Below are 26,344 nucleotides of genomic sequence, written 5' to 3'. Positions count from 1 at the left end.
TATGTAAATTAGTACAACACTGCAATGCAGTATGTAACGCAGGTTAAAAAAGAATAGTGTAACAAAATGTCTGTTTCTATCTTGTGATATGCATGTGAATATGTATAAAACTCCTGGATATTGTCAAATATACAAAAACTCCTGAATACTGTCAAATCTTTAATGAAATTACTTCACTTATTGCAAAATAAGTTGCGTGCGCCAATTAAGACCTTGTATATATTAAAATCGAATATGGTAAGAAACATACGATATTTTAATTATGTTTGTAAGATATTTTATGTAAACTTTTTAAAAAATTGTATATATTTTTTAGTTGACTGATGAGGGGCTTTATGCCCGAAACGTGCTGTCGTCACGTATCAATTAAAATGATGGAAATAAAGCCAAGTGTTTATTTATAACTCAAATGCGAGTTCGAAGTCCAATATGCACGTAATTTATTTTTCCTCAGAAAAACATATTTGTTTTTATTTAATATTTCAGTTGTTATAAACATATTAGATGTTACCTCCAATAATCTAAAAGAAACAACTTGTGCACTTTAAATTTGTTAAGATTTGGATAATTGTCGTACGTAATAAAGAACTGAAAACTATTCACCAAAACTTTAATTGTTAATTACAAATTTATTACGTATTTGAGACTAGAAAATAAAAAATAAAGTCATCTCATATTAAATTTAATAAATAGAAGTGATTTTTAGAAATGAAATTTTCGGGCCATCAGTATAGGAGTTATCAGTAGGAGCTGTAGAGTGTTCGAATAAAGGAGATATATGAGAGAAAATTAAAGTACTTATAGGGGTTGGAGTCCTGAGTGTTGCTTTTGAGAAGAAACTCATTATTGTGATCTGCTTTGCATGTTTTCTTTTTTATCATAAATTTTACGACAGTATCATAAAAGTTTATTCGTTTGTCGTTCCACTTTCATGAACCGTTCAACATCCTGATTCATACCGTTTAGTTCTAATATAGCCGATTCAGAACACACCAGCAAATTAATCCCTTTACACTGAACTTCTTTCGTACCTTTGTTCTTTCTTCTTTTTCCTCTTCCAAGTGCAGCTACGTTTCCAATTCTGCTGCTCTTCCTTCGATTCTTGGTGCTTCCTCTAGATGAAGTCATGTTCTTTCTTTTAGCCGACATCTTGCACTATGAGGTAAAATACAAATTTATACACGAAATATGTTGTTTTGAAGATTGCAAACTCTTCGTGTAGGCTCGCGACGATGTCACAATAATTAATTCCTCGTTTAAAATATATTTTATGACCAAATTTTGAAGTCCGATATTAGCACAAGTAGCTTACTTGGATGCTTAAAATACTTTTTAATATAGTCCATTAATAAATTTTTAGTTTTTACAATTTACAGCCGGTTGATACTTGCTTAAATATAATTATTATTATCTTTACTCCTTGGTTTTATTTTAAATAGATTTCTTTCATATCTTCTACCAGGGCCCGCTCTAGGGGCGGGCAACCCGGACATTTGGCCGGGGCGCCAAAGTTTAGGGGTTCCATCAGGGGCGCCGCTAGCTGTTTGAACGCCCGTGTGCAATACCGATTATGCCGCCCCCTGTTTAACTACGACTTCCTGCGCTGAGCTTGCCAGAAAGGCTCTTTAGTGTTGTCTCATAAAGGTGTGAAAAAAGAAAAGAAATACTTTACAAAAAGAACTATTTATTATTACTAAGTTATTTTTATTTACTTAAGTGTAAAACCATATAAATATTTATCTACAGAAATTGAACTCTTCTTGCCTTCATGTTTGCGAAATCTGCTATCAATTTTCTTGTATCCAAGCTGTCTAAGATTTCATGTTCAATTGAAACTATAGCTATAAACTAAATTACTTAGTCTTTGCTGGTGCATTGTTGATCTTAAATTAATTAATTAATTAAATAGTTTTTTATAATTTTTAACTTTGAAAAGGACCTTTCACCAAATGCAACTGAAACCGGCAATGTAAGTAATATTCTTAGTGCTATTGCTGTGTTTGGAACTGTTGAAATTAAGTCATTAGTAAAAAGATATTGTAATGGGGTTTGTGGATCATTAGACTGGTTTTCTGGAAAATGCAACTTTAAAGTATTGATTTCATTAAACAAATCAATACTGTCAATGTCTGTTTCACTACTTGAATCGTCTTTAAGCTTCAGATTTAAATCCTAACCAAGTTAAAATATCATTAATTATACTTCGACCCATGTCAGAAGAATTATTAACAAAATAATTGCAATTTGATATGCAATAGAACTGTTCGAATGCGTACAAGTACAAATTGAGAAGGAAGCTCTGTAGGGATTCCCTATTTTCGCCAAACCTGTCAACTTCTATCATACAGCACGACTATTGGTACTTGGCTTTCGGGTGCCCGCCAGATGGTTCAACCTGCCGACAGACGTTTCGCATTGCATCTTAATTCTGATAAATGCCAATACAGGCGCTGTTAACGCTATAATATAAATAAGAATATAGTAATTGCGCGCCAGTCGGATTTTTTTCTCCATGCGAAGACATTTCTTATGCTATAAGTAGGGTGAGTATTATGACAATGGCTAATTATTACGTGACCAATCGCTCGATTTGCCGCCCCTGGACGTGCCGCCCGTGTGCGGTGCACGCCTTGCACGCCCGCTTACGGCGGGCCTGGGTGCCATTTTGGCTGTAAGTGTGAGAAAAATATTGATGTGTTAATAAGAGACGAGGCGTCGGGTTTATTAAATTGTATTAAACAGTTTAAGTCTTTGTGTTCACTAGTTATTTGGCATAAAATATTGTACTAAATTCCATTAATCCAATAAGCAAGTTGATGCAAACAAAAGATTTTGATCTATCTTTTGCACTTGATCTTTTACAAAACTGCAAAATATTTTTTAAGAATCTTCGATCGGATTCGTCCTTCGATAAAACTATTATTCATGCAAAAGAACTTGCTACCGAAATTGATGTGGAGGCTAATTTTGAATCAACAATAACACGACACCACGTTAGAAGAAGGAAAAGGAACTTATACGAAACACGAGATGAACCCATCAAAGATCCAAAAGAAAGATATAAAATAGATTTCTTTTTACAATCGATCAAGCACTAAATGCACTAGATGCTAGATTTGAACAAGTTAGTAATCATAGTAATTATTTTCAATTCTTATATAATATATACGATTTAAATGTCGTGACCAAAGAAATGCTACTAAAATACTAAGAATTTAGAATGCATTTTAACTGATGATGATTCTGTTGACATAAATGGGGTAGAATTAGCAGAAGAAATTTCAGCAGTATCTGCGCTTTTGGACAAAAGAGAAAGCCTAAGCAATGTACTGAGCTTAATTATAAAGTTAAATTTTGTCCTAAATCTTACTATTGCTTTAAGAATGTTGCTAACGATACCAATAACTGTAGCAAGTGGCGAAAGGAGTTTGAGTTAAAATTAATTAAGAACTTTTTACGTTCGGCTACTACACAAAATCGTCTTAATTAATAATTTGGCCATGTTGGCAATTGAGCATAAAATTGCTGATCAAGTAAATTTAAAAGATGCAATAAAAAAGTTTGCAGAACTGAAAGTAAGAAAAAAAGTTTTTTGTGATTTTAGCATAGTTGATGTTACCTTGTTTTATTTTCAAAATAATGGCAGTTTGATTGTTTGTGCAATAATACATTTTTAATAGCATTCAAAAATGTAAAAAATTATATGGTTAACAATTTGTGGCTAGGTACAGATATTTCTTAATTAATTTCTACTGTCTTGTACTGCTTGATTATCAGTTATGTTATAGGCCTATGTTTCTTTCTAAATATATGCTTTTATTAAAATTTAAATAAAATGATTTGATTTTTATTGAAAATAAAAAATATGTACCTTTATTTAAATATATATATATATATTTCTTTTATTCCAATGAAACCGTGTTTTTTTATTTTCTTTTACTTTTCACAGACACAATGTAGTGACACTTTGCAGATTATTCATCTTTTATTAGGTTTTGCCAAAGTAATAAAAGATGAATAATCTGCCAAATGTTTAAAAAGTGTCACTACATTGTGTCTATGAAAAGTAAATATATACATATATATATATACTGTATATATATTCTTAAGGGGCGGCAATTTGTCTTTTTGTCCGGGGTGACGTAACCGCTAGAGCGGGCCCTGGCCTGCTTCTACACATACATCGAAAGCGTAATACAGTTTGTGGCTTAAACCAGTAATTATTCCGTTATTATTAAGAAATAAAAATCCATACAATACTCTCTGTTAACTGTGAAAATCTAAGAAATATTACCGAAAATCTTATGATGAACATAAACTAAAGCAAGAATTAGTTAACAATGATCACAGTTTGATCTGGTCTAAACTGTTGTATTCCTTCATACAGATGTAGTACTCTGTATTACATGTATTTTTATTTTATTTTAAATGTTTTAGAACGTAATTTTTTTATTTCTATGGATTCAGATGAACTTTAAACGTCGAGAAATGCAAAAATGTTTGGAGGTATTTTTGTACGTATATGAATGTTATTGTGTTATTTGTGGCACGATTATGTTTTGCTACTTTGAAGCTTAATAACTCTTGTTAATTTTGTCGAAAATTTTTGAAATTTCGCATAGAGATTTGTATATTAGGAAGATTTATGTTATTAAATTTTGATAATTACAGCTCAATGGGTGGGAGATAAGCTTCTATTTTGCGAATAAATGACGATTATGGCCGGCGTGCATAAACTAACGCTTTCGATAGTCTATCGTGTTGCAAATGAAATTATTTTTCACGATAATAATTTTTTTAAATATTTAATTATGTCAAGGATATAATAGTAACATTTAGTGAAGGTATATTAGTTTTTTCACGTATGCAACAATTCATTGCTTTTAATGTTGTTAATCTTCGTATTTAGTAAAGTTTATTTCGACATTTTTAGGTGAGTGTTATTAAACTTTTTTTTAACTGTAGGTAAACGATCATTCGTAAAATGACGAACGAAATACTGCGGTATCTCGGTATTCGAACGTTCAATTCGGTATTCGAACACAAATTCTGGAAAAAAGTCGCTCGGTACTCGACTGAACAAACGTTACCCGCTAGAACAAATTTTTGATTAATACAACTAACATATTTTTATTTGGTCATCCTTATTTACATATTATTTATATATTAAGCATATTTCTGTTAGTAACGAGAAAGAGTAGTATACTTTTGCTAACTTCTTCAACCTAACACCATGTTTTGCATTAGTCCTTTGTTTCGTATAGCACTTATATGCATAACACGGCACGTAACTACCGTGTTATATGAGCGATATCTATATATATATATATATATATTTGACTACTAAAACAAAGTAAAAATATAAAAAATTTTCATACTTGTCCCCAAAACAAAAACAAACACTAACACAATCTTCCTTTCTGATTCTTTGTTTTCTTTACATTTTAGAGATGCATTTCTCTTCGTTTTATATTATTTTTTAGAGAGGAATGACTGTATATTAAACTACATCTATGAACTATGCAGAGGCAACAAACAAGAAACTGAGTAGAGAACAATAACACAATAATATAACGAACAATACAGCACGTTACAAAAAACATTTTTATAGTATATATTGTCTACATTTTTTAAACAAGTGTATTTAAAATATTTCTGATATTTTAAATAATTTATACAATGTATTAAGTAATTATGTAGATAAAAAATTTTAAATATTGTTATTTATATAAAATGTTATCCTTGCTTAATAAAATGATTTTACTTAAATGTCAAGTTCAAAGAATTATTTAAATAAAGATAGTAATTTTTAAAACATTTATACAGAACTTTCCTATATCTCTTTCCTTTTTACCTATGGTATTTATCACATTTTTATTATACATAAACAAACCGGGGAATAATCACATCGTCTACTTCAAAATTTCTGCATTCTGTTTAAACCCTAGAGGAAAAACCGGTTAAGTTTGAACAACGTCAGGATTCTGTACCCTATATAAACCAAACTTGGTGACTTCATATAACAAATTACATAGGGTAAGTGCATAATGAATTTTTTTTGTAATTATTCATAAGTTATTTTTTTAATTATATAGAAAAAACAGTATATTGATTGCGTGCAAATGATATCGTTTATTTCTGCATAAGAAAATTAAATTAATTAAATTAATGTAGTTTAATTCTCTTTTTCCCAAAATTATGTAAGATTTTACTTTTGATGATAACGTTTTTTTCCATACATTGCATTTTTTTCGGGGTAAAATTAATATAGGTTATATTCATTTCATTTTCGATTTGTCACTGATGATGATTGTTTTATTATAATATATCTGTCCTATTTTTTTTTTTTTTCAATATGAGAATTCATAATTGCAAGATTTTAAATCAAAAAGATTAACAGAAGCATTTAATTTTTTAAATTTAATATTACATTTAATAATTCCATTGTATCTGTTCGAGTTTCTTTATCTGATAGAAATAATAGGTCTCTTTTCATCATAAATTAGATCAATTTTTATGTTTTACATAGAAAAGAAAATTTCTTTATTGTTTATGATACGGAATTCCACAATCTAATTTTTATATTTTGTTTATTATGTAAGACAAATACAGTAAATGTATTAATTAATGTAATATGTATTTATCATTTAGAAAACAATTATTCAAGCTGACGTTATAAAGTGTAAGTTATTTATAAAATTTATATGTTATAAGTATATTATTTTCTATAATATTATATTTATGCTGTAATTATAGAAACAGATCTTGATGAATAATTATGTGATATTAACATACACACACACACACACTCTCTCTCTCTGTTTTCTCTTTCTCTTCCTGAAATTTCTCAATCATTTACTCGTCAACAGTAAATATATAAAGCTACTTCAAATGAAATTACTTCAAACTAAAGACTATAAAATATGTAACCTTGCGTAGGTCCTCAACTGGTTTGATGCCTAAATACCATACTATCTTAATCAGATGATTTAATTAAAGAGTTATTAATTATCTTAATTTATTACAGAAATTTTCTAAAATTAAATTTATTTCTTAATAAAACGTAAGATTTTTTTTTTCTTTTTTAAAGCTATTCAACTCGAATTCACCTTGACATTTTAATATTTAAGTGATCGTATTTTGATTAAATATAATCAATATTTTAAAATAATATATATTAATTAATAACTAATTTAATTATGTTGATATTAAATAGGTCATTAATGTAGATAAATTTATTTTGTTAATCCTATAAACCTCACCTGATAAACTATAATGACGCAAAACAAATCTTTCTGATGGCGAAAGAGTTAGATTTAATTCAATTCTTTACGACGTTGTTCAAATACTAATCTAATTAATAAATCTATAAATAAAATTTATTTAAAAAAAAAAGTCGTTTTTAACCTATATAATTTGTTTTTATAATTATTTAGTATTATTACATTCGAAAATAAGTTTGTAATAAGTTAATATATAATTATTAACAATAGTTGTACTGTATATTAACTTATAATGTTATCTAAAATATTATCTATTATTGTTAATTATTATTGATAATATAATCTTTATCAGGCAGGCATGTAATGTAATATGCCAATTTTCATCTTTAAATCTGGGAATTGGAATCGTTTTTATATTAAAAAAAAATCCACAAGTTGCGTAACTTTCCCGGCTAAAAAGTTAAAATTACGTGTTGTACTACCTGTTATGAGATTTTATTTAAAAATTTTTAGAATTATTAAGTATTATAGAATGGCAAAAAGCTTAGCTTTGAAGTTAGAGACGAGTTTCGTTAAAAATAAAACATGTAAATGCTAATAATGTTTATTAAGTCCTACTCTACTCCTAATATGACACATGATTCCCCTCTAACTTTCTACCCTCTCGACATTTATTTACCAAAATTTAATAGCATTAATACTACTAATACACAAACCTTCCTGCAAAATTTTAGAAGTTTTGGACGAAAGGTATGGGAGTTATTAAACTTCAAAATAGGTGAACAAATATATACACCGCATGTATTTCCACATGTACAGACTAACACTAACATATAGGAAAAAAAAACCTAGAATATTTTTGCATTTCTCGACATTTCAAGATGTCCTAAGTCTAAAAAATGTAAAAATCTTGGGGGTCATTGTTTTTGACCGATCGCTTCTGTTATATATAATTTTGATTATATTAAGATGTTTTATCATTGATAAAGTATTAATTTTTCAATAGAGAATATATATATGAATATCTTGAAAAGTTTATTAATTATTTCAATATATTAATGATTGAATGAATTAAAAATACTTTCATATTGTAATGTTTATCGGTATATCGAATCTGAATTTATTTTCTGGAATTTGTATATAATCTGGGGCAATGAATAAGTGGAACAAGATATGACATAGCCTACAAAAATGGTAAATTACTGTGGCGCCTCTAGTAAAGTTCTCATAATTGTTTCGAGTGATTAAGTTTATGGTAACATTCTACCATTTTCATTTTAAAGTAAAACATTAAAATAAGATGGACAATTGTCATAATATAATAACCCCATAACACATAAGTAAAATTTATCTTTCGATATCCATGTAATTATCTTTTTGGGTAAGTAATAATCATAATTAAATTATATTAATAAAAATTTAAATAATAAATATTTATTATAATAACTTATTGTATTTTTAAATATGAGGCATGATATCTTTTTATTATTAGCCTATAGAATTAATTTGTATAACTTTTAAAGTTTTCTTTCATTCTTTTTGTAATTTCTTTCAAGTAATTGTTTAAATTATAGCTTTTATATGTATTTATTTTCTCTAATGATAAATAAATGATTACATAAAAGTATTATATATTAATTTGCGAAATTAATAATGTATAGACAATTGCTATTGATTTCTTAACAATAGATTTTATGAACATAATCTATGATTTCTTTAAACTGTTTTTTAAAGAAAGACAAAAATATTATAGAATATATTATTATCATTATTATTATGTGCGTGTTTATTTTATAATTTTATGTAAAAGCCTACATCCACAAGTATGACGTAATATGAAGACAAAATATTAAGGTCTCTGGAAAATTATTAACACCATTAAACTAAGTTCTATATTATAGAATTTAAAAAAAAATAACTTCTATAGAAAACTGTAGTAAAGTTATCAGAAATGTGTCAATACGTAATCGATAATTTAGAACATTTAATAACTGTCGAAATGATAACTTTTAATTAAATCATTAAATGAAAATTAACAATAAATATTTCTTCTTAAATAAATAGAATTAAGCCTGAAGAAATTAAGATTCAAACAGACTTAAAGAATTAATCCTTCAATTGAATCCTATGTGCATAGAACACTTGAATGATTTTTATGTTTTATTTTAACAACAACGAATGTATTTGTTACATAAATAACAATAAATCGATATATTATGATTAATTTATTTCTTACTCAAATGTATAAAGACATAACATAGAAAAAAAATACTTAAAATAATACTTCAGAAGTTCGAATATTAGCCATTATTATAATAAATGTTGAACAGGTCAAAGATTTATGTCATTCTTATTACGTAATTTACTTAAACTAGTTTTTGTTTGGAATCTTTTTATTAATATCTTAATTATAAAGTATATTAACTGAAAGTCTTATACGTAATTACAAGATCATAATTATTTAGTTTATCAAACATACAGAAATTATTAAATAACATCTTTGTTTTAATTACACATGGAAAATTTAAAAATTGATATAATTGAAGATTTAATTATACTAACGATATTTATAAACAAATATAAACCGTTATATAATTTCTTTTTTTAGATAAACAACACGTAAGAGGAAAAATATTATAACTGATAACTTATCGTGATAATAAAAAGTTCATTGATAGCAGAGTTTTTTTTATTACTATATGAAAGTAATAAAAGAGGACTTTCTTTAATGATTGAAATCAATTTCTTTGGTAATTTTTATAGTAGAAGTTCAATATGTAGTCAGCTTCTAGGTGATATTAATCAATATTAATTGCAATAACTGTTAATATTAATTTAAATGAACAAGAGGTGTGCTTATGATGCTAAAGAGGACTCCTTGATACCAAAGCAATCGATTTTATTACTTTAAAATACATCTAAATGTAATAACATATATTGCATGACTTCAATTAGGTAACTAAATTAATTCTAATGTAATTGAGTAATAATAACATTCTCCGAAAAAAGACAAAAAGCAGGTGTCTTAGTCCCCCCCAAATCTCCCTTTAACCAATATTTTTAAAATTCTGGATAATTCTGAATGAGCAATAAATTAATTTAATTAGTTTCTAAGAATTGATTCACCTGATAGACGAGGGACAATGAACAGTGTATTTTATGCTGATATTTAATATGATTCCTGCCTTTTTTTTTCTTTTTTTTTTAAATTTCAACAAATATTTATTTAAAATTCATCTCGAACAAGTTATATTGTATGTTTGTAAGCTCTTTTAATGCTTCAATATAGTGGAAAACATTAAGAAAATATATAATTTCATGTTAATACATATAATATAAATTGATATTCAAGTCAAAGTTAAAAAAATTCGATGAAAAGGTTATAAAAATGATGTTATAGATATAAAACTCTTATTAAAATATATATATATATATATATATATTAATTAGTAGTTAATATTAATTAGAATCGATGGTACTGATAATGATGATTAATATTTAAAATGGAAATTTCTTTTCTTATTCACACATCAAAAAGTCAAGGTGAAACGATAACAGACACATTAACAATTTCTATGTATTTTACGTCAGCATCAATATAAAAATAGTTTATATAATACAAAAATATAAATAATTTATAACATTGTTATTTGTTTCAGACTACTTTTCAGGTTTTTCCCCAAATTTTTTTTAAGAAAACACGTGTATATTTACACGTGTTTTCTTAAAAACTTATACAGATATATACGTTGCTAGATATTTTTTACTGACAATTTACATAGTTATTTATTATTATATTTCTTAGAAAATATTAAATTTAAATACATTTTTCTAATTTTACAACTTTACTCTTGTATACAAGATCTTTTATTTTGTTTTTCGTAGATTTAATAAACACAAATTTAATACTTTTTAAGTGAAAGGCGTTTTTAATTTTATTTGTTACGAACAGAAGGTAGGTGTGTTTTATAAAATAGGCAATTTACTTTTCTGTTAATAATATGATAAAAACTCGATTTCTGACCTACTAACATTCACAGTTCGATATATGTTTAATTTGTAAACCAGCTTATTTCTTATCTGATGTATTTTTTATGAATTTAGATAACAAATGTATAAGAAAAAAAAATTATATAAGGACAGAAGAACTTTTAAATACCTTCTCATTTAAGAAATCTTAAATATCACGTAATGTAATTATATCGTATGTAATAATGCAATAAGATATGTAAAAGTGTTCTCAATATTTTCTATTCTCAATTTAATCTTATCTGTATTATTTCTTTATAAATTTAATTCACGTTCTAAAACTTGTTTTTAAAATATTCAAAATTAGAATTACAATGATGATGTTAATTGCTTTACTGAATAAAAAAATTATGCAATCGTAAATATTTAATATTCATAACATATTTTTAAAATATAAAAGATAGAAGTCAATGTCTTATAGCTCGTTCTCTTAATCTAGAAAGATGACTTTATATACTGACAGTTTCTACTGTTGTAAAGCTTAGTTCATATATTCTGTAGATATTTTGTAGAGAAAATGAAAACATTATGAGAAAAACTATCTACAACTAAAAACACACTCTTTAAATTAACGAAAACTTATCAATATTCAATTATCTCTTTCCTGTCTCTCATCAAGATAGCCTGTGTTTTGGTTAATGGTAATACTTCTGCTATTTAGGATACTAATAAATGGTTTTTTAGGGATGTCCATAAATTACGTCTTCAGTTTTCTTAAAATTTTTACTCCCCCATCCCTCCTCTTTGTCCACGTTTTCCTAATCCTCACCCCTCTTCCGACGTCTAACAAAACTCGACTCTCCCTTAAAACCTTTCTCATTTTATAAATGATAGATAATATAAATAGAAACGAAACATAAAAAATTTTAAAATAAATATAATAAAATACATAAACTGCATAAAATTTTATGAAATAAATGGACGTCTACTGAAGCTCAACCCCTCGTCTTATTCCCTTTGTCTGAATACAACTGACTTGTAAATTTCTCCCTCTTTTCAAATGTGGACGTCATTCATGGGCAGCCCCTTTATACGAACAAAATTTTAAAGGTTTGTTCGCACGGAGTTTTAACTATNGAAATTTCGCATAGAGATTTGTATATTAGGAAGATTTATGTTATTAAATTTTGATAATTACAGCTCAATGGGTGGGAGATAAGCTTCTATTTTGCGAATAAATGACGATTATGGCCGGCGTGCATAAACTAACGCTTTCGATAGTCTATCGTGTTGCAAATGAAATTATTTTTCACGATAATAATTTTTTTAAATATTTAATTATGTCAAGGATATAATAGTAACATTTAGTGAAGGTATATTAGTTTTTTCACGTATGCAACAATTCATTGCTTTTAATGTTGTTAATCTTCGTATTTAGTAAAGTTTATTTCGACATTTTTAGGTGAGTGTTATTAAACTTTTTTTTAACTGTAGGTAAACGATCATTCGTAAAATGACGAACGAAATACTGCGGTATCTCGGTATTCGAACGTTCAATTCGGTATTCGAACACAAATTCTGGAAAAAAGTCGCTCGGTACTCGACTGAACAAACGTTACCCGCTAGAACAAATTTTTGATTAATACAACTAACATATTTTTATTTGGTCATCCTTATTTACATATTATTTATATATTAAGCATATTTCTGTTAGTAACGAGAAAGAGTAGTATACTTTTGCTAACTTCTTCAACCTAACACCATGTTTTGCATTAGTCCTTTGTTTCGTATAGCACTTATATGCATAACACGGCACGTAACTACCGTGTTATATGAGCGATATCTATATATATATATATATATATTTTTTTAATGCTACAAGGCCAAATTTTCCAAATTTGCAACATCTTCATAATCAAAAATCACACGGATGCAAATCATCAAGTTTCATAATGATGGATTTTGACACTATATTTTACGGAAATGTCATGTAATGCCACATAAGAAATAGGACAACGTTGAATAGGAATACTATAATTATCGAAATAAACTGATATAAACTGTTAGTTTAGCTAATAATTTTTACAAAAATGAATATATAATAATTAACACAAGCACCGTCAACGGAGTCACTTTTCACTCATTCACCTGTTTAATCTCAAAAATTCTTTATTTTTTGACTTTTTGTGTATTGACACTTTCGATCAGGACCATTAGCTGTACAAAATCTACCTAAATCCATTTCTTGATTTTCGTGGGATCCTTTAAACGAAATTTGTTAATATCTATAGATAAGGTAATTAGTTATTTATCTTATTTGTAAGGCTCACCAATGGTCGAGTGGGTAAAAAACCACTGAACACTAGTAGTTAATTGGCTAATCAGGTGGAATTTTCCTTATTTTCTTCACGTTAATAACACTTAAATAGGTGTCAGTTTTCCGTAGAAAGTTGTTCCATGAGGCAAGCCCCTCGTTAGATTATCTAAAATAAAACTTTATTTATAGGTATTATTTAAAATTTTAAATAGAAGAGATTATAATTTATAGATAGATAGAATAAACTTTTTTGTAAATAGAATATAGAATAATCTGTAGATCTATATATATATAGTTGTATTTAAAATGCATCATTATTCTGATTATATAGATTTACACTGTATATACCAAACTATTCTTCAAATTGCCTATAGTATAATATACAATATATAATAATATGAAATAATAACGAAATTATATACATATATTTTTTTTTATTTTTCAGTTTGGAAAATGAATATCAGATGCTTTCAACAAATTCTCTCCTCTCAATTTTCACGATTAGGAAGATTAATAGGAAGACAACCGCTGTATTTTTTAATAGTACCTATTCTCCTAACTGCTCTTTTCTGTCCGAGTGTAGTAAAATTGAAAATTAATAGAGATGCAGATTATCTGTTTATGGCTCAGAATGGAAGAGCACATCGTAGTAAAAATATTGTAGAATCTCTTTTTCCTATGAATACGTCCGAATTCTTTGATGTTGCTCGCATACTAGAAAGAAAAGATATAATAATTTTACAAATAATTGCTAAAGATGGTGGAACATTGCTTAAGGAAGAAATATCAAAAGAAATTAAACGATTAGATGAAACTGTACAAAATATAACTGTAAATTCAGAAGTTAGTATTGTAAAATATACTGATCTATGCGCTTTTAGATTAAATAAGTGTTTACGCAATTCATTTTTACAAATGATGTCTCATTTTGAAGATATAAGTAAAGGAAGACAAAATATTAAATTTCCTTTACATATAGATAACGTTACATTTTATTTTGAACCGTCTATGTTATATATAGGAAACGTTGATGTGAATAAACAAGGTTTTGTCAGAGAGATAAAAGCAGCTAGATTATTTTATGGTTTAGATACTAATAATTCGACAAAAACTATATTAATTAATCAATGGCAAAGAAAGTTCGTTAAAATGATTGAATCTAAAATCTTTGACAATATAATTGTAAACATTTTATCGTCGGAAGATGTTGAAGAAGAATTAGCCGCCTTTAGTCAAATAGTGTTACCATTGATATCTGTTGTTATTGCTACTGTTTCTGTATTTTCTTTTATTAGTTGCATGTCTAATGATTGGCTTAGAAGTAAACCTTGGCTTGGTATATCTGCCTGCATTTCTGCTGGATTGGCTATCATTTCCGGATATGGACTCACGTTATACATGGATATTGAATGTTTAGATTTTATTCCAGCTTCTGCTTATATTGTTTTAAGTATGTTATTATATAATTAAATATTATTATACTTTAATATATTCTTTTAACAAAAAAAAAATTATTTTAATTATTTCAGGTACAGAAATTGATGATGCTTTTGTACTAATAGCAGCGTGGCGAAAAACAGATTCTAAAAAAAGTGTGGAAGAAAGAATGGGTGAAACATTTTCAGAAGCTGCAATTTCGATTACAATAACGTCTCTCACAAATATTATATCATTTTGTATTGGTGTATCATCTCCATTTCCCAGTATGAGAATATTTTGTTCATTTAGTGCCAGCGCTATGTTTTTTACATATATTTATCAATTAACATTTTTTGGAGCCTGTATTGCACTTAGTGGCTATCGTGAGAAACACGAGCTTCATCCTTTTACTTTTAGGAAGTTATCTACAACCGGTAAGTGTTTATATTTTTAAATTATACGTCTCTTCAGTAACTTCATATATTACTTATTTCTTTAATTAAAATAAAAGAACATAAGGGTAAGGTAGGTAAGGTATCAGCATCCTTATGGTTGATACAAAATAATTTTTGGTTGACTTTAAAAATTTTCAACGTTTCTAAGAACCTAAGAGTGTTAGGGTTCCAAAGACCGTCGGATTAAGGTTATATACAATGTTTACATTTCTTATATGGGCTAGTTCTTTACGTATTCGTCCTAACATGGGAAAATAATGTATCGCAATTCTCCTCTTAGATGTAGCTCTTTTGTTTTTAAAGGCGCTAATTAATTTATGTATTAAATTTGTAGGAAATCCATGTTGTTCGTCAATTCTTTCAAGTTCAACGTAAATGTCGATTATATTAGAGAAATGGGTATAGGACAGTCGTTTTAAGAACATGAACGCTGAGGGCTTTAAGGAAAATAAGTTGGTCTATGGGCTTACGGTAAATATTAATATTAGTGTGAATTACGCCATATTTACAGGTGACAAATATGTCTAAAATTGACCGAAGTGTCACTTTCTTGCTCTAAGCTTAGAAGACCATAAGGATTGTAGTTCAGTTTGTTTATAAACAGATTCAAGTCTGGTTTTTTTGCACCACAAAGAAATATCATTGACATACCTAGCGTAAACCACGATTTACTATAAAAACATTGGCGGAATCTGTTTTTTTCAATTTTGCGAACAAGTTTACAAATGATCGCGGGTGGGTTGTCCATGGGAACACTTCTTCCCTGTACATAAACTGTATTATTAAATGAGAAAAAGGAAGTGTAAAATACCAAATGGGCCAATTCCAGAATGTATTTGCGATATTCGGGAGCATGTTCCACGTTGGTGAGTAGGAAGTCTTTAGGAACTTCATACTTACCAACGTGGAACGTGCCCATCTAAGAACGCAGAAACACTGAGATAGTTTAACAGACGAGAAGAGAGACTGGAAGTCCATTACTGTCATGTATTCATCGTCCATCAATGCTACGTTTATCAAATTGTAAACGGTGAATGGATAATGCGCTGTTATGTTGTTGTAAAACCTGACAATTCAAGTAGGAGAAGAGCATTTTTCAACAATCGGCCGTATGTGGGTTTCAGGCTTATGTTTATCCCCCCTCTAAGATAGTGTTCTCTTTAGAACACCTTTTAATTTTTAAATTATTTCCGTTGAATTCGATATTCTTATGTTCCTTTATTTTAAATGGGATAATTCATAGAGGAAGACCTATTGTATTAGGTCGAAAACGTTATGATTTATTAAATCTACTGCTGGAATTACAAGATGATCTGTTTATTACTGTTTCTTATTCTCCTGTTAGATCTTATTTATTAGTAATAAACTTCACTGTTTATATAATTAAATATAAAATAATCTAGCTAATGTGATGTAAATTATAACTAAATAATACTAAAAACTCACATTTTATATTTTGTTACAGAACAGAAAAAAGAAGAATCTAAACGGGAGGACTACTTTATGGCATTTTTCAGAGATAAGTTGGGAGATATTTTAATAAATAATAAAGTAAAAGCTGTAGTAATTATAGCATTTATGCTTAATCTCGGAATTGGTATTTGGGGTTTATTAGAAATTCATCCAGGGGGTAATATATTCGATCTTTTTAAACATAATTCTTCGGTTACATGTTTTGCAAATTCGTTATATCAAGATTTTGGAAAGTATTCATATCCAGTGCATATAGTATTTAATCAACCATTAAATTATGCAGACGAAAATGTACAGAATGCAATTGAAGACATAATTAAGAAATTTGAAGAACATCCACACATTGCAGATTCTTCGTTAAGATTATCATGGTTAAAATATTATAAATTATTTATGACTCATCCAATCGGAAAATTTCTACTTCGAGGATATAATATGACTGACAAACAAGATTTTATCGATGGTTTACGTTTTGTATTTTTGAAATTTCATCAGGCAAAAGAATTTGCACTGGATATTGCTTTCAATGAAAATTTTACTGATATAATTGCAAGTCGATTTCTTATTCCTACCATGGATATATACAATCAAGATACCGAATTGCAACTTTTGAAAGATCTTAACGATATTGTTGACAATTCACCGATTCCAATAATTATACATAGCTTTCTATTCCATTTATTAGAACAAGCAAATATTATTATGGGTATGACTGTTCGAGTAGCCTTATTAAGTGCGGCACTAATAAGCTTAATATTCTTTATATTCGTGCCAAATTTTACTTGTTCTCTCTGTGTATCTTCAATAATATTTTGTATTATATTAGAAACAATAGGTTACATTAGTTTATGGAAAGTTAGTTTGGATATGTTAACTGTAACCATATTTATTTTATGTGTTGGATTTTCTATAAATTATCCAACACATATTTCTTTTGTTTTCACAAGAACTGATAATTTGAATTCGAATGAAAGGATAAAAAAAGCATTATATGAAGTTGGTTTTCCAATTATGCAGGGATCCTTATCAACTATTATAGGAGTATTAGTTTTAGCGTTTTTACCATTCTATGTAACGCAAGGAATTTTTAAATTTATTTTTTTGATAGCTTTACAAACTGCATTTCATTCATTATTTGTCATTCCAGTATTTCTTAGTATTTTAGGAAAATTTGACAAATCCTTATCGTTTAAAGATGAACACTTACCATCGAAGAAAGAATTTACTTTGATAAAAAATAATGCTGAAATATTCGAAAGAGAATGTGTTTTATAATAAAAAAGAAATTCAAATATCATAATTATGAAGTTCACCTATGTAAATATCATGTTATCACTTATATTCAAATAAATAATTCTAACACTTTTATACAAATAACGCAATTTGTATTGTTTATTTTTTAAATGTTTAATAAATTTGATTTAATTTTATAATAGTTTTTATTATTATTATTTACTTTTATTGTAAAATATATTTAGCGTGTCTCATAGACTACAGTCATTTATATAATTAGTACAAATATATAATACATCTGAACATATATATCAACTATCCCACTAGATAATAACATATAATATTATTATTTATGTTGTTATGTTGTTATATTATTATTTATTTATGTTGAATCTGTGATTTTAATATGTTAAACAATACAAAAACCCTAATTACTTTGTTAAAATTACACTTAATGAAATCATTAAATAATCATCAAATTTAACAATTCGCAATTGACGAATGCCTATAAATGAACATGGCCACCACCAAGTTCGCTATTCGGTTGCATAAAGTGTTAGCAAGAGTGTACAATACATCACATCTGTCGTTCTAATTCAATGAATTATCAATAAAGATACCGTTTACATAAGCAGAAATGATTTCATATCATCAGTCAGAAGGGGTAGTGATAGTGAATAGGCCCGTGGTCTCTAGGGTCGTGCTTTTTGCATCTCTAATGAATAATTAATTAGAAAATTCCCTTATCTATAAATCTAACTTTAGAAATAAATTCGAATTCGTTAACTTTTATTTAATTAAAACATTATTAGTATATTACCGTCTCGTCGCACGCCAGACATAGCACGTTGTGACGTATAGAATTTTTATTTTATTTTTGTTTTATTTGTTATAATTTTCCTTTGTGTTGTATGCATTGTTTTAAATTAATTCAATTCTTTCTTTCATAATAACAGATGGCGCAATGTGTCTAAGAAAAACAGAACCCCCTACACGTAGATCCTAGAACAATATATACATTTATCACCATATTTAATAATTTATAAATTATAAAATATAAAATATAAAGAAATACATATGATTTTATTATTTATTTACTTATTATTTTTAGTTTATTTAATGAATATATCACTTTATGTGTTAATGTACTAAACTTACTTATAATTCCCATATTGTTTGTATTATTTCTTATTGAATTATTTAAAATGTATTTATATTATAATAATTGCAATAAATTTCGTACAAGACAAACAAGGAAGTTGACTTAATTTTCATGTCATTATATAGAAATAATTTAATCATAACATTCACTTTTTCTTTTCATACAGGAAATTTAACTTATATTAAATCATTAATTTACAATTATTTACAAAAATTATCTATTCATAAATCTACTACCGGTAGAATATTTTGTAATATTGCTTTTTATCATGCTTAATATTAAAACTATTCATGTAAAAATATTTTATTCATTTTCCTAACAACTAAAACTTAACATTGATTCCTTATCATAAACAATGTTATATTATAATATATCCTATTACTAGAATCAAATAATAAAAATCAGAAACAGATGTTGATCTTTTACAATAGGTAATAAAATAAATTTTTACAGTTGAGTTGTATTTAAATCGATTAAATTTTATACTGTATTTACTAACTCTCTCTTCCAGATGATAAACTCTCAATGCCTTACTCTTATTATCTGACTATATTTTAGATTTATTATTAACATAATTTTTTCCCTGTGTATTTCTATTTTTCATTTCCTTCTTTCGTATTATATATATATAAAGTTTAAAATTTTGATATGTTCTAACAACAAAAATTTCATATAATAAGGTAAATCTTGATTGATATATGTTTTTGATATGAATAAAAGTGATAAAATATCAATTAATTTTACTTTTAAAGTTTAAAATATTATATTTATAGAAAGAAAAAATAATAATACACAGGATATTGATCCATTTAAAGATATTAATTTAACCTTAATTAATATTCTTCAAGCGTTTATTGCTCCAAAGAAAAAAAAAATTTTAATTTCATATCCTAAAGCCTGATTAATAGCTATTAAAGTTGTTTGAATTTATAAAACAAAATCGTAATTATTTGTACCTTAATATAACATATTTAATTTTATACCTTGAAGAAATTGCATAGTTTAAATTTTCTTAAAATATTTTAATAAATTATTTTTTTATTACGTTTTGATATAATTTAATATATTGCTTAAGTGTTATCAAACGAGGAAAATCTAATACAATATTTTAAGACTATTTACTACTTCATAAAAAAAAAACATTTTAAAATAATAAATAATATAAAATAAACAGACTAGAAATATTTTGGTTTTATTCATAAAAATTTAAATTATTATAATAATAAAACGTGATATAATGCTAAGTGCAGTCGTAATATTATATGTTTTCATAACATTTTCCTTATACTTTATATCGATTTAATTTTTAACAGAATTGCCAAAGAATAAAGAAATCTTTTAAAATAATCTTCGCATTGATAAATATAATGATAGATTTTAATAAAATTTTTTTTAATTTTGATTTTTCCGCATCATTTAGAAACGTTTAAGGTATGAAGTTAAACAATGACCGTCTTGAAGTCTTTCAATAATAAAATATATTATGAAGTAATGCACTGTAATTATACTTTATATATTTTAAGTTTTTTTTTTTTCCTTTTGCCTAATATTTCCTTCTACTGTATATAAATTTAATAATTACTTAAACTAAACTATTAATATATTAACTTAATACATAAAATTTAGAAAAATTGAATTGTATATTATTTTAAAAGAAATAATGAAATCTATATAAACAATAAAAATCTTAAGAGAGGCAAGATATATTTGAACACAAAATAAAACACCAAAAGAACACCTACATTATTAAAAATCTAAGTTTTTATATTATCTAGTAACAACAATTTTCGTTCCTAAGATCCTCTCGTAAATAAAGTTCTTATTATCAATATTTGTACCTTATTTCTATATAATCTGCCCATTTTCCACAAATAGTATTGAAGTATTAAGTTATTTACCAATATAAAAGGAATCCCAGTACTGGATATAAAGGGTTTGTAATGTAGATATACTGTGTAAACTGCACAATTGCGTTAGAACGAATACAGTGTAAATAAAACAAAGAAAATGGAAACTATAATTAGTCAACCATATATTCGAAGATGTGGTATTTTCAATCTTGTGGCCCTCGTGATTACGAAGATTCTATCTCGTAAAAATTAATAAACATTGTATCGAGTATTTCGCCTGGTAAATCCAAAAAGAGGAACGAAACAATGCATTTCATTGTATCGAATTGTTTCATAATGACGTATATCATACCATATATTATTATATCAATTAAATAAATTTTGAGACATATTGTTTTACAATAAGTCCTGTCATTATTATTGAACCTAGAACACTACTTAATTTGTATTACTAAATCATATAGTACATTGATAATTCAATGACTGAGTAGTTAATTCTATTCTGCATTTATAAAAAGAAGTTTCAGGAAAGTTTCCTATTTGTCAAAAAGGGATCAATGCCTGTCCAGAAGGGATTTATACGTACATCAAAACGTAACAGTCTAAATTGGATTGTCTTGTTCAAAATGTCTAGTAATAATCTCAATCGCCACCTCTTGGATCCAGTAATATGTCGATGATGATAATTACAATGTCTTCTCTTATTCACATTTCTCTAACTATAGGAACTGACAGAAGACTTTTAAGGCAGACAGAAGACTTCCTCAAGGTCTTACAGCTTTTAAACTTAATTAAGAAAGTGCTGCTGCAGATTACATTTATTTTACATTACAATTAACACGTAGTCAGGTAGAGTGAGACAAATGTTTGGCACAATCAACAATAACAATACGCTTCTAATGTTTAACAATACATTTAACAAGTGATTCAAAAAAAAAAGAAAATTATACGTAATAACCAGTAATATGTTCATATAATTAAAAAAGCCTTGAGGTATGAACGAAACATTTCGCCTATTCAAGACCAAGATCTGTATCACATACTTGTTATTATCCTCAAATACAGGTAAAATTATATATTCCATGATAAGAATATTAATAACGACAATTTATTTATAACTGAAGTTTTTAGTTAAAGTTCATTAGTAACGAAATAATTCCAGTATTAATTTAGATTTGAACGTTGACTAACGGTTAAACGAAGTTGTTTAAATTAATTTTATTGATAATCATCGCTTATATTTAAATTTATGTCCGTCGTAAAAGTGTTTATATCCGTGTAATGTTCTGTATATAAGGATGAGTCAAATGAATTCCGTAAGTTTTTTTAATCATTACATTACTTATCTTCCCTACAATTATTACGTATACAAATTGCTTCCCTCATAGAGCATATTTACACTTACACGCGTAAGAATCGTTTTTTTTTTTTAATAATAAATTGATGCTAAATAAAGTTATTACATATCTAAGTAAAAATAAGAATAAGATTAAATTTTTTCATATATAAACCTTTGAATTTTCTTTTCAGAAAACCTATCATTCACACAATAATATATAGGGATACATTATTATTTGTTATGTCTTAAAACAATGTTTTTATGTTATTCTTTAATTTAAATGATTATATATATATATTTTAATTTAAACTTTAGGATATGTTTTTAAGAAGAGTAAATATTACTCGAATTAGTTTTTCTATGTTTATTCCACGTTATAGCAAGCTTTTTTTTATAATGTTAACTCAATGACCGCCATTAACATGTGTTCAAACTGCAGACCAGTTTGAAAATTACTCTTTTTACTTTAGAATTATTGTTTTTTCCCCGTTTAATTTAAACAAATATTTTATACTACTGTTTTTTTTTTATTTTTCAGTCGAGTAAATATATATTTAAAAATAAGTGTATTTTATTTTAATGTAAAATACAGAAGAAGTTTTTAGTTTCTTATTGCATACGTACAAGCCCATTTTTTTTTTTTTTTTTAAATTATAGGTGTTCATTTAACATTGAGGTCACATTTCGTTCATTAATCTATTTTTAAAAATATTAAATATAAGTTTATCATTTTATACAAATTTATATCTTAATTTTAAAATGTAGGTCATCGAATATTTTATTTATTTTTTCTTTATATGAATTATAATTTAAATAATAATCAAATAAAAAAGTTTAATAAACGATATTGATATTTTTCCTGATTTTTTAAAAGATATTTTTTTTTCAGAAAAATTATCATGTTTTTATATAAGTGATATAGAATATAATAATAAATATGTTATTGTTTATTTTAATTAAAAAAATTAAATTAAATAGTTGTTTAACTACTTTCTTTATTTTTAAGTTATATTTAATATTAAATTCGGCTTCTATATTGTCTTTTTAATTCATATATCAGTATTCATAAGCATTAAATTTACCAGATATGTTACCGCTAAAGCTCGAAATCCGTTAATGTGTACATTACCTAGCTAATCTGCAGATTAACTAGGGTGATCCGTTAAAGCTGCGAAAATTGTTCAATTTCTCAAATTACCTAGGTAATTTGCAGAGTATCTAGGTAATCTGCACATTAACGGCTTCCGTATCGTTAAAGTTCAAAAGTTTGTTTCTTTCACTTCCTTTCCCCACTCCTTCTTTTTACGTAGATAAATTTAAATCCTAGAATGCAAGCAAGCACCGAATTGGTGAGTAAAATCAAGAAAAGATTCTTCGCAAACCTCTTTAGCGAAGATTTAAAATATAATACGTAGTGTTTTAATAACAAACCAAAGTATGATTCCATAATTGAAGATGTAAAGCAAATAAAAGTTTCCAAGAAGAAAGAATCATCTCGAGATTATCAAATAATTCAAAGGTGTGATGTGTTGACTGTACGAGGCTGTGAAAAACTCATTGAGCCGTTGTCAGATGCGCGAGAAAGGTTTGAAAAAGTTTGTCCATGCCGGAGAATTGTTTGACATTCGATAAAAACTGAAGAAGACCTTGAAAAATTAGAAGATTCACAAGAGACTGTGATTATGAGATCACAGTCAAATCTTACTCAAGAGGACATTCCGTTATCCCCCGCTTCTACAGAATCACCTATAGAAATACAAGAATTTACCGATAGTAATCTTAAACTGCCTTCTATACCGTTGATTGATGATGCAGTCACGAAGAATATTCAGTTACCCTGCACCTCCAAGGAATCGCCTCTGCAAGTTGAAGAAGTCATCACTGAGTTACTCTCAACTTCAGCAGAATCGCCATCACAGTTTCGTACGGAGCCTGTAAAGAGCACTATACAAGACATAGTCTGTATTGTTTGCTCAAAAGCAGCATCAAGTGCTCACAAGTGTAAATCGTGTAATATGTTTGTTCACGCAGTTTGTGGTGAAGTAGATCCTAAAGAGGAAGGGTATGGTAAGAATGTATTGTGCATCATCTGTAAAAAGAATATGGATCAGAAAATACAGCGTGATGAAGCCAAGAAATGTTTAGAAAAGCAAGCAAAGAAAATGTTAGCAGTTTCTAATGCAAAGCACCCAAACGTCGATGAAGGTTTCGCTGTGAGAATTAAAGTACCCGAAGAAGACAGAGCAAAAACTGATGCACGTTCAATTTTAGCTGTGGTTCTTAGTAAAACAGAGGATGGCTTTTATAAACTTGATACTAAAACAGGTATTTTAAAACAATTGTATGCAAAATCTGAATTCAGTGTTTGCAAAGAGAGATTTTTAACGAAAGAAGATGGATGTCCCTGCTGTAGAAATATCTTTACGTCAAACAGCAATAAAACAATCCCTTGGTACTGGGCAGGGTTTCAGAAAATGTGACTGCAAATCTAAATGTACCACAAATAGGCGTGCTTGTCGCAAAAACCAATTGCTACGTAATTCAAAGTGTCACCAATCTTTAGATTGCACTAATAAGTAAGTACAATTTTATCATATGTTTTGCAAATTCATTTCCCTAATTGTAGTAATATTTTAAACCGTTTGATTTTTGTATTAAAGTTTTTTTAATTGATTGATGATTGATTCAATCAACTAATTTGTTGATTGTATTAACTTGATTCTTTAGATATTGAAAATTAAATAAATAACATTATGTTAATTTAAGCGTACAGAAACGTTGCTGTTGTTCCAGCAAAAATCTTATTTTCACTTTACCGAGTGCCTAGTAGGTAATTTGCAGATTACCTAGATAATCTGAACATTACCTAGGTAATTTGAGAAATGGAATAATTTTCGCAGCTTTAACGGATCACCCTACTTAATCTGCAGATTAGCTAGGTAATGCGAACATTAACGGATTTCGAGCTTTAGCGATAACAGATACATAGTATCACACTGAAATACAGTCGACCCCCCCCATAACACTGTTGATAATTCTATTTTATATGAATTCCATGTTGTACGAGTCACTTAGATTTTACAAATACGTGAGCCGTTCGTGGCCCGGCACACGTATTTGTAAAATCTAAGTGACTCGTACAACGTGGAATTCATATAAAACGGAATTATTAAGTGTTATAGGGGGTCGACTGGTATCTGTATACACGTTCTTCATATAGTGGTCACTCTCAACTTACACACAGTTTTATAGGAGATATTATCTGCTGAGAAACGTTTATTGTGTTTTCTACAGTTGAAAATACCATTAAACCGTCTCAAAACTAAAATAAAAATAATAGGAAACACTATATTAGTATACTTCATAAATTTACGGAAATTACAAAACATCAATTTGTTTTTGATTTAATGATTATTTTGATATATAGAGCTATTTTTGCATTTAAATTCTTTATCAACAATAATAAATTATCATTATTTTTATTATTTACTGATAAATATACTAATACGATTTTCCTTATACCGTAAAACAGAAGGAAAGTTACATCTTAATATTTATCAAAAAATAATAAATAATAATACGGTAACAAAATATTTTACATTCTTCCGTATAGTACTAGATATTTCTATCACCACTGTTATTGATATTTCCTTATATCTATTTCGAATTAAAATTCTGTTTCAATTATTTAAATAGTCTTTCAAGGAATCTTTTATACAGTATTTTTTTTAATTTTAAATATAATATAGCCTTTGATGTGAAAATAATAGTTCAGTATCTCATTGCTTCTAAGTTATTTTTCTCAATTTTATTCATGCTCACATTATTTTTCCTTTGTGTTCTAATGTTAGATCCAATATGCCCTAAATTTTATTACAGGATAGGTTTAATAATTATTTAGAAA

General features: G+C 27.1%; 1 protein-coding gene and 1 long non-coding RNA gene across 2 annotated transcripts; one reads left to right on the top strand and one right to left on the bottom strand.

Moving 5' to 3' along the window:
- The first annotated feature begins 5,950 nt into the window (after positions 1-5,950).
- LOC111626791 (patched domain-containing protein 3-like) lies at positions 5,951-18,229 on the top strand. Its single transcript, XM_023370294.1, has 5 exons — positions 5,951-6,036; positions 6,652-6,682; positions 13,955-14,959; positions 15,039-15,362; positions 16,849-18,229. Exons 3-5 carry the CDS (start codon positions 13,963-13,965, stop codon positions 18,129-18,131), a joined length of 2,604 nt encoding a protein of 867 aa, XP_023226062.1. The 5' UTR covers positions 5,951-6,036; positions 6,652-6,682; positions 13,955-13,962; the 3' UTR covers positions 18,132-18,229.
- On the bottom strand, positions 13,321-14,180 carry LOC111626792. The gene is made up of 3 exons (XR_002756930.1): positions 14,057-14,180; positions 13,523-13,675; positions 13,321-13,454 (listed from the first exon to the last, which is right to left on the bottom strand). It is a non-coding gene; the product is annotated as an uncharacterized LOC111626792 (long non-coding RNA).
- Positions 18,230-26,344: the final 8,115 nt, after the last annotated feature.

This window comes from Centruroides sculpturatus, unplaced genomic scaffold (genome assembly GCF_000671375.1).
Source record: "Centruroides sculpturatus isolate CEXI.00-Female unplaced genomic scaffold, Cexi_2.0 scaffold388, whole genome shotgun sequence".
In the NCBI taxonomy this organism is placed as follows: domain Eukaryota; kingdom Metazoa; phylum Arthropoda; class Arachnida; order Scorpiones; family Buthidae; genus Centruroides; species Centruroides sculpturatus.
The sequence above is the reverse complement of the archived record's forward strand: the minus strand, read 5'-3'. Positions and strand labels throughout refer to the sequence as shown.